The sequence below is a fragment of the Platichthys flesus genome, chromosome 16 (assembly GCF_949316205.1).
Source record: "Platichthys flesus chromosome 16, fPlaFle2.1, whole genome shotgun sequence".
Taxonomy (NCBI): Eukaryota; Metazoa; Chordata; class Actinopteri; order Pleuronectiformes; family Pleuronectidae; genus Platichthys; species Platichthys flesus.
In genome coordinates, this window is record NC_084960.1 from 1,860,364 (window position 1) to 1,875,788 (window position 15,425).

Here is a 15,425-nt window from a genome sequence, read left to right on the forward strand (position 1 = left end):
TCTGAACTGACTGGGAACTGGTTCAGCTGCTGTGCGCCACCTCGTGGTCACAAGTAGAACAGCAGCCACAACACTATGGTTGAGTGTTAAAAAGTGGGTCACAGAGACAAAGAGGGGAATTAGTGTGTGTGTGTGTGTGTGTGGCTCTGAATGTTAAAAGTGCTTCCAACTGACAAATGTGTAATGTTGACGACAGAGAACATCTGTGATCAATGTATGAAAACATTATTTTACATGCTGAAATTAAACAGATTTGATTTCCTCCAATCCATTTCTACTTTGTGTTAAATTTAAACACACAGACTTTTTGTTGGTTTCAGGACAAAAGAGAAAAGACACAACTCATAGTTTCTCACAAATATGTACAAAACTGTTTTATTCCAAAAACTCTCAATCCAACTCCACAAATATTAGTAAAAATACATTTGCTTTTTCTTCCTTTCTATAAATCTCTCCATATGGTTGCTAATAAAAAACAACTTGCACAGCATCATCATCAGATACATTAAAGTGTATGAATGTAGAAAAGGCTTCGACGACGATATGCCTGACTGGCAGCGTAATGGCTTTGGTAACAATAAAGTTAGTTATTCAAATATTGCATAAGATTACACATTATAAAAAGGAAATAAAGCTGTGATTAAAGCTTTGACTTTAATAGATAACCTTACTTGTATATGAAACGTGCAAATATTAAAAATAAAACACTCATATTAAACCATATATTTGATTTTTTTAAATTTACAACACACTTAAAATGTTTTTGGGGATATTACCTTTGCTCCATAATATTAAAAACCCACAATACGAGGGATGAGAACCCGTTTTTAGATCCAGGCGAGTCGCCACACGTTGGACTGAAGCACATTTGGTATAAAAACAAAAGTAACTGGATGACACATGTGATTTGTCCCCCTGCAGGCGTCCTGGGGACCGACTCTCGTCCAACCTGCTGTCCCCACTGAGTCACCACAGTCAGCTTGAGGCCCACGCTGTCCCAGGGGGCGCTCTACTCCGCCGGCTGCGTCTTGTTCTTCTTGTTCAGGACCTTGCGGAGGCTCTCGGGCATCAGGAATGGCCGCTCTGGGCTGCCGTCGTTCCTCTCCAGGTCCTCCACTGGAACCAGTTCAAACAGAAACACCATTAAGTGAACGTTTATCACAGACACAGTTTTTCCATTTCAAACTCTGAAGCACCGTATTTTGTGTTCTGCAGATTTTTGAAATATACATGTAATATATGAAATACTCATACCAGTAAACCTGAGGAAGTCAGAGGACATTTAATTGGCTTCAGTAGAAAAAAAAGGCAATAACTGTGAATTCAATCCGGACATTTGTCGCCAACGTGCATCTATTTAAGTTAAAATCCTGTTTTGTGCATTTGAAACATAAAAATCTACAAAGATTTACAATAAAAACAAGCAGCTTTAAAAAGATCTTCTCTCGTACAGATATACGCATGTGAACAGGAGTTAAAGTGCATCGATAGAACAGCATTTTGAGGATTAGCACTGATGATCACGTCTTTTCTTCTGTGTCCATAAACACTAAAGTACAAACAGACAAACTTCAACAACTGAGGCACATGAACGGCTTCAAGTTTCCGTTTGGCCGGCGGCAGTGGAAGGTTTAGAAATAAGAGTTATTCAGTGAAGCAGTTTGTCCGTCGCATTCAAAACGACCACGAACCAACAACAGTCTGACAACAGGAGAAAGGTTCTAATCCAGTTAATCACGTCCAGTAGGAAACCATCACTTCATCACTTCCACCATGCAGCAGCTTGAGAATGAGTAATAATCACATGTACACTTCAAAGAGCTCAGTTCAGGAGACATGCTTCACGGCCGATTGACCAGTCGCTAAACTCCAGACGTCTCTGTGGCTTCAAGTTTCTTCTTTTTCAAACTTTGAAAATCATTCCAACATTTTGCTGACAGACCTGCAGCTCCTGGTTACGTTTGCTAAGCTCTGATTGGACAAATGCTGTCTGGAGACTAGTGAAGAGTCAATCAGGAAAAACAATATTCATAACATCTCATGTCCAACGTTTCCTTGTGTTGAAGGACAGTCAAGTTAAAGGGAACCAGTCAGTTGTGAATGAACCCGGCCACTTTAAGGCATCGTCTTCTGTAGCCTCACCACAACCTGCCTCAATGGGAGGACTGGGTTTAGTGCAACATTTAGAATTTCCCCATTAGGCAACAACAAAGCACCGGCTCCTCTAACTATGTCGGGTTTTCAGTAATCAGTCCTCCTACGAGAACCTCCTCTAAGACGCAGCGTCCTCCTCTCTACTGCGCTGCTCTGTCGTCTGGTCGTCTTCTTCGTCTCGTCGCAGAGACGAAGACGAGGACGGGTCCTCGGCCTTCGTCTTCCACAGAATCTCGTGAAGGGTCGAGGACATGTAATAAGGCCTCGCGGCTGAGCCGTCATTGCGCTCCAGGTCTTCACCTTATCGTGCAAGAGTGTGTGTGTTTGTACGTGTTAATGGGTGGAACAGAAGGTTAGTGAATAAAAAGGGATGGGGGGGGGGGGCGAGGGAAAGGGAGGTGAATTGTGGGAAGTGAGAAAAGGGAAAGGCGAGACAAAAAGAGAGAGAAAGTCAAAAAGTGAGCAAGCAAAGGCAAAGATAAGCACTTTAGATTTCACACAGATTCAGCTGGAAACGGAGCAGCAGCAGCTTCCAGGTTCACTCACTGTGAAGCCACAGGCTGTTATTAAGAAACTCTGAGAAACCTAAGGCATGCAATGTTTGGAAATTAGAAACAGCCCATCACCGAAAGCAGAGTGAGGATTCATGAAGTGAGAGAAGCTCTGAGTCATCATTACACTTCCATCAGTGACTGATCTGTTCCTTTCTTCTACACAGCTCGTCTGACATGTCGGTTCTTATGTGTTTTAGAGCTGCTGAGGGGTGTGGGGGGGGGGGGCTACTCACAGAAACAGAGGAACAGAGTGTCCACACACATGGCGTACACGCTGAAGAAGCCGTTGGCGATGAGGTACGAGCCGACCACCACAGTCTGAGGAGGACAAGAACCGAAGGAACACGCATCAGAACCAAAACAACACTGGAACAACTGGAATCTACAGTTCCAATAGAACAGTGACTCACCAGGATGGGCACCCAGTAATAGTGGAGATTGGGTGCTGTGTCATCGAAGGCCCTCACTCTCCCAGAGAAGAAGAAGAAGGCGAAGACCCCTGAGGAAGCAAAGCTCTCATCAGACAACGGCTCCTCCTCCAGTCAGCAGGAGGAACGAGGAGGAAACAAATCAAACTCACCCACGAGTCCAACGATGAGCAGTTTGCCCAAAAACAGGAGGAAGTCTGTCACTTTGTCTAAGACAGCCACCCTGGAACATTCAAGGAACACAGATTAAACACAATGAGATTGTTGCACACATTAAATTAGTTTGGTGTAAACTTATTAACCCCTCACCTGATCATGTTCCTCATGAGGAGGAAGAAGGCATCTTTGGCTGAGGCACAGAAGTTTTTCCCGTAAATCGCCACCTAGAGGCGAAATGGACTCATTACATCTGAATATGTTTCCACATTGAGAACAACCCAGTTTTTATGAAGGGGGCGGAGTTCAATGAAATAACGATAAACACACACACGCACCATGATGTAGGCATTTCTGTTGAGGAACTTGATGCATTTCTCCAGACACCAGAAGCAGCACTTCAGACAGCACAACAGGAACTTAGTGAACTTATTGTGAGTTCCTGTGATGATTCAGAGATAAGACAGCGTTTAACAAACAGGGGAGACACGTTTTCAAAGTTATAACCAAACACATATATATATATATAAAGAAGTAAAGAGAAAGTTACTCTACAATAAATAAACCACAAGAGGGAAACATGGTGCAATAACACTAAAGCTTTTGTGTTTTGATTAATTATTGTTGATCCAGGAAAGTGAAACACCTTTGAGCTTGTGGTCCAGGTACTCCAGGAAAACCCTGATGATCTGAACGATGGAGAGAATGAGAGAGCCGAACGCCAGGCTTCCAGTGTGATACCTGAAACGAAGAAATAAACAAAAGACCGAAAGAAAGAAAAGACACAAAGAATGAATACATAATGACAGGAAGAAAGACTATAAAGATAAACAAAGAAAGATAAGTGAACCACAGCTTCCTCCACACACACCTGAGAGATCTCCCCAGGGAGGAGAACACTGGGAACGCTGGCATGTCGTCGGGCTTCACGGACGCCCAGTAGCACGAGGAGAAGGCTCCGGCCAGCGTCATCTGTCCCAGGCCGATGACGAAGTTGGCGCACCAGAAGAAGAGGAAGACGTTGTAGAACTGAAGGACGATCAGGTACTTGTGGTAAACCGTCTCCCCGCCGTAAAACGCAAAGAGGCACTGGGAGTCAGGACACTGGGCCTTCATCGTACTGGTGGAGTAGTTCTGAGCAGGTTGGACGGAGAGAGATTGTTTACACAGGAGATTTAAATAAGATAAATGTGCACGGAAATAAATCATTAAGATTAGAAACTTACAGCCGGCTCACAAACTGTCCTGGAGTGGTCACACGCCGTCTCGTTGAAAACTTTGTAGATGGGCTCGTTTGAGGTCGACAGGAAACTGATGGGTTCTGTCAAGGATCACGATCACGGGAACATTTCAACAACAAATACAAACGTCTATCAAAACTCTAGATTCCTCCTGATGAGACCGACTGGGACGTGGAAGGATACACAGCAGTGACGGCCCAGTAGGCGATGACGATGGCCAGGAGGAGGAAGGTGAAGAGCGGGTAGAAGAGGGAACACATCACGTGACCAATGGCTCTGTAAACACAACAGTGTCACTGGTGGTCACGCACACAAACACACACACAACATAATAAAAAACAGAAAATGAATCCTCTATCTGACCTGCTGGCTTCTTTGATGAGCGCGATGGCGATGAGGATCCTTTTCCTGAGGAAGATGAGCAGCAGGATGATGATGACCTCCACGATGGCCAGGATAATGACTGAAGCAGCAGAACGACAGAGGGACGGATCATGTACATGTCTTCATTTTACAGCAACATGTGAGTGTGTATGAAATGTGAACTGTGCACTGACCGAAGGCCAGCCAGGTCTGTCTGATCTGCAGGTACACGGTGAAGTCCATCTGGAAGCCCAGATCCTGGAGAGTCACGTTAGCACCGGGCCCTCCCTTCAGGTGAACGTACTCCATGGAGCAGTGGAAGATACCTGAGCACCAGACAGAGATATTGGGTTTTTAAAAACTGTTATGATAAGGTTGCCAGTTCAGCCCTGAGGTCTTTCTGTGTGGATTTAGCTTGTTCTGGGTTTTCTCCAGGTTCTCTGGCTTCCTCCCACAGCTCTTAAATGTGCAGGTTGAGGATTAGTTGAAGTGGAAACTCTTACAGAGACTTCAGAGACTTTCTTTACTCTCAGCATTCTCAAGTGGGAAGGTTTGCTGGATCACCTTTTTTTGGAACAGGTTCCCTGAGCATGACATGAGATCTTACCGTATCCTATCACCAGTATCACCAGCACAATTATGACCCACACCATGATCCCGGCCAGGTAGCGCAGGAGGATGATGAAGATCAGGCTGAGGACCATGGCTATAACCAAGCCTCTGGAGAGAGAGAGAGAGGAGGGCATTAAAGGGGGGCGGTGAAACCAGCATGTGTTCAATCAACTGGATCAAAGTGAGCGTCTTACATGAGAATCCAGTACCAGGACTTGGTGTAATCCTCAAAGATCTTCATGACCACCTGACGAGCCTCAATAACCACGGTGGCGTTCCTGCAGAGAGATTCCTGTGATCATCAGCTAGAGCTCTGGGAAACTCCAAAGTGATATTTGTAAAATAGAAGGTCTGAAAAGGTGAAAGCTGCAGAGATGGACTCACTTGACTCCGTCCAGCAGGTCCTTGGCATCTAGAATTTTCCCACTTCCATCGTCAAACTTGGAGTTGTTTCCCACAGTTATCACCCCCCCCTTCTTACCCAGGGCTGGGAAACACCTGCGTGTGACTGGAGCACAAGTGGGAGAAGTTACAGCTTTTCATGGAGACACTGGTCGAGTACAGATCCACAGCAGTTCCCCGGATGTACACAACATCCTCCTATACTCTTATTTAATCTCAACCTGCTGTTTATATTAAATGTTATTTGACTTTTCTTGTTCAATCATAAGCTTTAGATGATGGGTCACTCACAGGGCTTGCTGGGCATCAGCATGGCAGGACAGAGGTCCAACCGGAGGATCTCTGGAACACCCTGAAGAACAGTACACGTGGATGATCAAATGAAAGTGAGGGAAGAGAGACAGAAGGAAAGAAGCTTCCAGGTTTGAACTAAACGATTCAGTGACACAGATTCAAACTCACCATTGTGTTCGTGACGCCCTCCTGGCAGAAGGTCTTGTAGTACTCAAAGTCCTTACTGTTGGTGTAGGCTTTGACTAAGGTCATGAACTTTTCAGGACACTTCTCCACACACATCTGAACGGGGGAGAAATCAGTGGTCGTGAGTTCAGATGATAAACGCAGCAGTGAGAACAAATGCCAACACTCTTTGTGAAACAGGAAGAAAACAAAAACCACTTCCATGAAAACATTCTAATTAAAAGCAGGTTTTCTGTTCCAGCTGAGAAGGTGAACTTAAAACAGTCGGGGGATCAGACTGAAACACACGGTGCTGCCCGATGGACACCGTTCTACCACAGTGCTCAAAGATAAAGCAGGTTGTGGATTGAGATAACAGATATGAGTGATGTCCATTTTGTGTCCCAATATTACAAGCACTGTTACACACTTTGCATCACTTCCTGTTAGCGGGCGTCTCCAGAATTCAAGTGTGAAAAACGTTTGCTGCAAATAACACCAGGTTAGAGAGCTCTGCTGTTACTAGGTCAAGTGTCAAGTGGGTTCAATATGAAACTGTGACAGGACTGATTCAAGTATGTGGGGCTGCCACAGTCTTGGTATTTAATGGGAAACACTGTATAAGACACATAAACTTAAACTTCACCTGCGAGCACTCGACATTTTCGAATCATTTATCGATAAACATGCTTTTCCCCATGTTCATGAATAATTTAACAGATAAACATAACCAGACGTAGATGTAGGAGGCAGTGAAGGTAATTAGAAAATGATTTACTTCTTTTTAAGAATCCCCCCTCGTAACTAAAAAACATTCATGGCATTGATGTGGAATATAACATGAGCAGAGAAGATCACACGAGTGGAAAGGGAGTGGAGCTCACACCTGTGTGGTGGGACACTGGAACTCCAGCAGCACCATGGGGCTGGCACACTTCATGATGTTGAAGTAGAACAAGTCTCGCTTGTTTCTGTTCGACAGAGAGAAAAACAGACATGAAGTTCTCCCAGGCTGCATCGGCATGTTTGTGCCATCTTGCCTCCATTCGGGGGGAGTTTGTGTTTGTTACTGGTGAATCAACAACACATGTTCATCATCATCTTTCTCTTTCTACGACAAAACACACAATGGTGATACAAACATCACACAAGTGAGAAGAATGGACTCAGCAGTGGTTTGTATCGACCCTGACGAAGGAGAGACGGATGAAACCGTTTGGTGAATAAAACATGGTGGACTGGAATTGTATGATGTGTTTTAATGTAGATGGATTTGCAGTTTAAACTTTAATGTACCGTGTGTGTGTGTGTGTGTGTGTGTGTGTGTTCTCAAAGAAGAAAATGTCCATGAGAGCACCAGGCTTAGTCAGACCTATAAATGGAAAGCAACTCACTCAAGCTTGGTGCCGGCCTGCCCACAGAACTGGCCTCGACTGTCCGTGGGGTAGATCACCTTCCTGGGATCCCCCTGCGACCAGGCTGGTGGCCCGACAGAATAAAGTCAAAGGTCATCAAAAGGTTCTGTGTGTTCAAATCTCTTTTCTTTTTAAAAGGTGGGTTTCCTTACCGAGTATTCCCACCGCGACATAACCCAGGATGGCGATGCTGAAGAGGATGCAGCACACGATGTCTGTGCAGCCTCTGAAAGGGGAAGCAGACGTTTGGGTTCTGTGTTCATGTTCACGCTCTAATAACCAGAGGGTTGGAAATCACATCTCTGTCTCACCTGTTGTGGGTTGGACCCTTGAAGGACGGGTCGAACTTCCTCGGCTCCCCTGCATCAAGAGAAATAAGTTATGAGTCAGTGCAGCCTTAGAGCCCTGACTCCTGAAAAACATCTTTAAAAGATGCACCTTCAACCCACGCTCCAGTTTTTAGAGAGCGGAGGATTTAAGGTTCAGAACCCCCCCTCTTTTCCTCCCATTCTCCTGCTAGAGGACTTCTCCCTTCAGGCAGAGACGCCTGGCAACCGGACAAATTCCTCTCTGGTGACTGAGCCAAACAGCAGACAAATCCAAAACAACATCCACCGCCACTAGAGGGGCGGGAGTTATTTATGGAATTCATTTTATTATGTCAGGATTTGGAGTTTTATGCCAAAAACAGTCACTGAAAATGAGCCAACTTACATGTTTTTGTTGTTGTGAAGATCACTATATTAGTTTGAAATAACAAGGCTTCCTTCAATTTCATAAAGTACAAACTCAAAACATCCACTGCTTGAATTGGGTTGCTGTTCTCAGGACCTACCATGGTGTCACTGGGAGTTCTGATCATCAGGATCATGGATACAGTAAAGTTTGCAGCAGGTTATCTGAGCTCAGTGTGTCTGAGGCAGGAAGCCCAGTTCTAGTTTTCTATGCAAAATTCATCCTGCAGCTATGAAAGCCAAGCAAACAAACGCTAGACAGATTAAAAGGCTCCACTTTAGACTAAAAATAATGTTATACAGAAAACTACAATAGTATACGTCCAATAAGGCGCCCGACTTCTGTTGAGATATCTATGTTTCTTTGTATCTTGTGACTATATTTTACCTATATCCTGTGAATAAATATTAGCTGTATAATCTAGATATCAATAATGCTTATGCTACAACTGTTTCTTTTCTTGGGATGATGTCTATCTTTTTGACTCAGACGCAGGGTTTGCACAACAAGCACAGGTTCTCAGGAAAGAGAGAGGTCATGCCAGAATTAATACAAAGAGGTGTTTCATGAAACGTGGTGAGAAAAAGATATGAAATCCTCCTCTCTGTCTAATCTGTCTCTCTCTGATGTAGCAGGCTCCCTGTTGGCCAAGGCCGCAGTAGTGGGACACCTGGTCAGTTGAAAGTGATGTGCTTGCAAAAAAACTGCACTTTGTGGAAACAGTATACATCTGGCCAATAACTGAATTCTCTCAAAGAAAAAGACCCGCCTCTGTGCTGCACCCTGTGTCTGATTATATATACTGTGGACTTAGGATGTGGGGGAGCTTCTTCTCGACATGATCCAGTGAACCTGGTGACGTGTCCGGTAGAACCCCAGAGACTCTCTGTAGGTATTTCATTGAATACAATAAATGTTCAATTTCCAGAACTTCATGTATAAGTGTCTAATTATTCCTTCTCAAATCCTGGATCAACAAACACGCTTGTCCAATCGCCGGAGGCGAGGTCAAATTTAGTGCCTGGCGACGACACTTCCCAAACTACACAAAATTTCAAACACACTAATTGATTCCAGTCCCTTAAATGTCTGATTTTTCTCCATCCATGATTCATGAATTACTCCCTCGGAAATCTGTGTAAATTCTGAAAAACATGATGTTAAAGAAAGTGAAATAAAATCCTGGATCAGCCCCAAAAGCCCAAAGAGTTCCTCCCTGACTCACAACACATCCTTGCACCACATCTCATGGAAGTCTGTTCAGGGGTTGTTGTGTAATCCTGCTTTAAATCAAACGCACCAACCAGCAGAGAGACAGACAGACAGACAGGGGGTGAGAACCTCAAACCATTAACCACCATCTTGTATTCCTCATTGGATCCTGACTCCTCCTGTGTCTCATCCTTAGCACAGTGATTCTGAACGCTGCTGCAGAAATCAACTTCCCAAACCGGAAGCATCTATACGGGACTCTGATGTTCTCTGTGGCGTCTTTGCATATTAATTATGGATGTGGCGAGCGGGATAATGCTGTGGCAAGCGTTTAGTGGAGGAGCTCTCAGAGGTCACAGAGCACGAGCTTTGTTTTTCACGTGTACAGCTCAGTGTCTGTGACAAGACATGGCTTTAACTGATTAGATATAAACTTGAGATTAATTTTCACAAGTCCAAACCAATCAGTTACAGGGGGGGGGGGACTGAGGCCTTGTTCACTGGTGTGCAGCAGCTGCAGGAGCTGGTGTCCGGCCGACTGAAGCGTTTCTACCTTCAGAAGAAAAGGTTTGCTCGCCTGCTGAGTCAGGATCAACACACAACTCAGAGACATGTGAACAAACACTGATAAAAGCAGCTCACTGCGTTAACACACCTGCACAATAAGAGGCTCAGTGCGCACAAACACACACACCCATTCCCACCTCAGTGTTCACATGCTGATACTGCTGCTGCTCCAGTTTCACTCACAACACACACACACCTTAACACACAGGTTCATACACAGAGAAGTCTGAAGATTGAGCCTTTCCATGTGACTATGGATGAGAAAACAAATGCAAATCTATATAAAAATATTAAATAAAAAGAGTTGTTACCATTCTTTCCAAAATATTCCTCTTCCTCAGGCATGGTGAAACTCCTTCCTGGTCCAAAACGTTGAAATGCACAGAGAACCCTTTACAGCCACTTCCCCTCTGCTCTGCTTCCTCCCTGTGAGCTGGTTCAAATGAGGCAGAGCCACCAGAGACACTGGTATTGAGGAGGAGAAACCAGTCCAACCTGTCAGTGAATAGCTGTGAGCCCAGGGCGGCAAAGCTCCACCTCAGACTCCCCCCCCCCTTTCTGCCTTTACTCTGAAACTACTGCCTCTTTACAATCTGTGCTCCACCTGTGCATCTCCCACTGCCCCCCCCCCCGACGCTCCCCAGAGGTTTTCAGCTTCAGTGTCCGTCTAAAACCCGGAGAGCGAAGTGATCTGCAGGGAGAGAGAGACGTGGACTCTGAGGACAGAGGGTGGGACTGCTGTTGTGTACGAGGAAGTTGTGTAGCTGTTATCTAAAACATGTGTTTGGGGAAAACAAGCAGGACTTCTCTCTCTCCTGGTGATGTGTGTGTAGGTGTGTGTCATGGAGGAGGACAGATTAGATTCAGGTGTGCAGGATGTTCGATGCTACAGATGTCATCACCTGCAGGAAGTGACACCTCCAACCATCAGGGTTAAAAATAACGAGTGTGCGCTGTGTTGACTAATTGCAATCAAACTTCCTTGTGGAGCAGAGGAAACAGGATCCCAGCAGGTCTCCTCACCTCAGAGCGGTTTCTCCCATCTTGTGGGGACATGGCTGTATTGCACTGAGACCTTGGAGCAGATAAAACAACTTTCCAGCTCCCAGTTCTTTCTGTAGTGAACAGCCAAAGGCTAATCCCAGTATTTCCAGTGAATTCAAATTTCAACAAAGACTCTACAGAGGCTGGAGATGCTGGAGATGCCAATTTCTGTCCCTCTTGTCCCCCAAGATTCGGAAAACCCCGTCGGAAAAACTGAAGGTTTCCATCCATTTTATTCTCGTTTCATGGCCAATGTTACTGATTCATGGACCAATTCCCCTCAGGAGTATATTGCTATGGTAGTAATTTCCTAAACAAAAAGGTTTTTCACAGAGAAGACGTGACTAGTTTCTGGGGAATTTGTTTTTGTTGGACGGCAACGACATCACATCACAGCTCAGAGAGAGGAAACTTCCAAACGTCTCCTCATGAAACCACATTCAAACTCACTAGATCAGCTTTTTTATTTGGATCAGCACCAAACTGCCCGAACACATAAATAACAGTCGAGATCTACGAGTTCTTTTCTGAGAAATCAATGATATAAAATACAAATCCACATTTAATGGGTTCTTCACTGACCTACATAAGCATCCCTGCTCCATCTAGCTAAATATCACACCCTGATGAAAGCTCCTTTGTGTTCAGTCCAACATTTGATCTATCTTCTGTGGATCTGTCGCTGATGCTTTACATCATGTAAATGTTTCCCTGGACGCTCCAGAGAGTCAGACGTGAGAGTGACACAGAGCAACAGTTTGAATCTGTTAGAAGCTCCCAACAGGATCTCAGCTGAAACCAGTGAACCACCACAGAGCAGTCAGACCACCACAGAACAACCAGACCACCACAGAGCAGCCAGACCACCACAGACAATCGGATCTACTGGGAGAAGTGTTGGAGAGGAGGTGATGGTTCATGGAAACACACATAAAGTCAAAATGTCTGCTATTGTGAAAAAGGTCAACGTGTAAGTTTCATAATCTGGTTTTTGCAATGTGACTCAGATATGAAGAAATTTGACTTTTTGCCAAATTGCTGATATTTTTGGAAACTCTGGCTAATGCTCTAAAATCTTTACTATACTTAAAAAGACCTGGTTATTGACCAATACATTTGAGAACACGCTGATACCAGACAGATATTTTAAAAGCTGGTATCAGCATCAGAACATCCTTGGCTCTTGCTGCTGTTAAAAATATTCAAATCCATGTCACTGATGGATCGACGGCCTTCAAGGAGAATAACAAGATTCCCTTCCTGTTTAGGTTCATCACATCCGTTCAGAGGCCAGAAGCAAACTCTGAAAAGCACCACGCTATTAAAAATATCATGACCCCGAGTCCAAGTGTCTGATATCTACAGTTTACAGCTGCTGCCTTCCCTCCCATGTCTTTCATTACAGTAAGAGGGTGTGGAGTCTCTCAGTTCACGTCTATTTATAGTGTCAAGTGCAACAAAGGAAACAACTTGAATCAAACAAGAATCTATGAAAGTTGTTTTCAACATCCACAGTGAGATGTTCAACTTTACTGTGAACAGAGTTTGGAACATTTTGAACAAGGAAATCGTTTCTTTCTGGAACTTCTGAAGTTGCATCATTTTCCACACAACTTTATCCAAACTGGATCTGTGACCTCCTCTCTCCTGCTCCCACTCAAAGAATCATCTCCTGATCTCTGGAGCGAGAAGTCAGACGCAGATCTAATCCAGAACTAATCCAGATCTAATCCAGATCTAATCCAGATGAATTGAGACAGAATGAGATCATCAGAAGAGCAAAGTGGTAGAAACAGAGGACAGATCTCTGGGGTGGTCCTGACTCCACGACTTCTCTTCTTCTTCTTCTCCGTCCACCCTCATTTCCCTTGACCTTAATAACCAATCAGAATCGCACTGGTGTGAACACGCCCTTTGTTTTTCCCTCCGCAGGCAAGTTGGCACGACCACAGACGGTTAGCAGGGTCACATGATCCTGTTTGGGTTTGCCTGGGCACACAGCACATCTCAGTGGAAACGCATTGGCTGCACCGATGGAGAGCAGATTTGTGCGTAAACACGACTCAGTACAGTAACTGAAGCGAGGAAGGAAAATCTGCAAATGAAGCTGGAACACGGATGAAGGAAAAAGGGCCAGAGAGACTCGGGATCTGGTTTCAAACCACTCTCCTAAAAATGGCTTCTAATTACGCCCGACCTGCACCAGGGCCGGGCTGCACGGCGGCCTCACATCCTCTCATTGAGGTTCTCTTCATTTATCGCAGCCTGAAATTACTCCAACATGTGAAACTGGGGCAGAGCCTCCACTCTCCTCTGAAGTGCTCCCCCTCGGCTCCGTGAAGGTTTCTGCCTTTGCCTTCTTTTTTTAGCTGGTTTCGCCCAGACTCTCAAAATACACTTGCTGTTTCCCGAGGCTCTTTGCTCGTGGTGATTTCTGATGTGCAGCCGAGTCCCCACCATCTTCTCGTGGACGGCTCCTGAGTGTCTCCCTAATGAGTCAAACTGTATTCTGCCTGTTACAAAGCAAGCAAACACTCGACTGTAACTCCTCTGGTGGAGGGTTTGTAATGTTTAGTCCTGGTGTGGGAGGCAGAGAAGAGGAAGAGGAGGGAAACACTTTGTTAAAGCTCCATAATGAAAACCAGCAGACAGTCAAGGTCTCATCCCGGGACAGACTCAGGACATGTCCACATTGTAATGCACAACACGTTACTGCAGAAAAGGACCAAACACAGATATGAGCATTGTTGTTTTGACCCACAACGAGGTCTTCAAGGTGTGAAGGCGCTCCGACGACATGCTTTGTCTCTCAGTGTGAATCATTTATTGCCGGATTTATCTTGATTCAATGCACTTCCCAGGCAAAGAGGGGGCAGCTGAGGAAGGAGCAGCACGTCTCCACCAGGGTGTGTCACTATGAACACACATTTACGAGGGGGACAGAGGGCGTAATTACACCCACAACGAGCAGCAACAACACAACTGAAGGCACAGACACAGAAGGAAGGGATCACGCTTCAAATGAAATGAAGATTGTGTGTGATATGAAGGATATTCCCAAAAATGACGATGTGGTATCAAGAGATGCTGAAGAAATGAGAGAAAACAAATGATGTTTGTGTGGAATTATTAAATAAACAAATAAATAGACACTGCACTGAACGATACAGATTCAGAAAAGGATTGCCCTTTCAGTGAAAATTAGATTATGTGTAAATTGAAGTATATTTCTATTATGAGACCCTCCTCACATGCTGGAGGTATTTTCTAATAAACAGCTACACACACAGGATGGAGGTATTCTCTAATAACTGCAGCTCTATACATAGCTGGGCATGATCTCCATACCAGTCTGAGGAATGTGGCAGCAACTGGTCAAGCTGCAGACAAACTGGGACACAACAAGCCACCATGTTGACTGGTCCCAGCATGAGACGAGTCCACTGAGGGTGGACACTCACCAGTGAGACCAGCAGATCACATCCAAGCAGAATACGAAGCCACAGACATGAGAGAAACGCTGGAAACAGAACAGACGCTAACTTTGCTGTTGTTGAACTCCTGGTGTCTGTGAAAAGTGAAGTTTCAGTCAGTTACCATATTTCGCTTTCTCCTCCAGCTCCATGGTTTTTACACAGAGTTTCCCTCGGGACCCAAAGCTGCTCTCGTGGCTACAGCATAGTCTGCGAGCCGGGGTTCAGGCTCCGTGCTGGGCTTCAGTCCGACTCACACCCCGAGGAGGAGTCCGATCCTCAACCTCCTGAGTTAAAAGAGAGGAGCCCTCCCGAGCGGGGAGCCGACCAATCACAGCGCCGCGCCGCGACACTGACAACAGGCTGAGCCAATCAGCGAGGGAGGGCGGAGGGGCTACTGTTCCCGTTAACTGATATACAAGATAATAATAATAATAATAATAATAATAATAATAATAATAATAATAATAAAAGCGAAAGTGGAAAATCAACTCCTCACAGAGCTATAATTAATTTTAAAATTAAATTAAGATTAAAATAAATATAAATAAACTCCTCAGAGCGAAAATGAAATTGAAATAAAATAAAAAATACACTCATCAAAGAGCTA

General features: G+C 44.8%; 1 protein-coding gene across 3 annotated transcripts; it reads right to left on the reverse strand.

The window, feature by feature from the left end:
• Positions 1–345: 345 nt before the first annotated feature.
• LOC133970857 (choline transporter-like protein 2) lies at positions 346–15,091 on the reverse strand. 3 transcript variants are annotated; one of them, XM_062407955.1, is made up of 22 exons: positions 14,940–15,091; positions 8,096–8,144; positions 7,937–8,010; positions 7,764–7,848; positions 7,256–7,340; positions 6,373–6,486; positions 6,202–6,262; positions 5,893–6,016; positions 5,703–5,786; positions 5,504–5,616; positions 5,091–5,222; positions 4,897–4,996; positions 4,717–4,809; positions 4,519–4,603; positions 4,164–4,426; positions 3,939–4,033; positions 3,631–3,734; positions 3,446–3,519; positions 3,289–3,359; positions 3,119–3,207; positions 2,942–3,026; positions 346–1,116 (listed from the first exon to the last, which is right to left on the reverse strand). In XM_062407955.1, exons 1-22 carry the CDS (start codon positions 14,965–14,967, stop codon positions 1,010–1,012), a joined length of 2,115 nt encoding a protein of 704 aa, XP_062263939.1. In that variant the 5' UTR covers positions 14,968–15,091; the 3' UTR covers positions 346–1,009. The 3 variants fall into 3 exon arrangements, with proteins under 3 accessions (XP_062263939.1, XP_062263938.1, XP_062263941.1); XM_062407954.1 differs by lacking the exon at positions 14,940–15,091 and adding an exon at positions 10,610–10,841; XM_062407957.1 differs by lacking the exons at positions 346–1,116; positions 14,940–15,091 and adding exons at positions 1,123–2,454; positions 10,610–10,849.
• Positions 15,092–15,425: the final 334 nt, after the last annotated feature.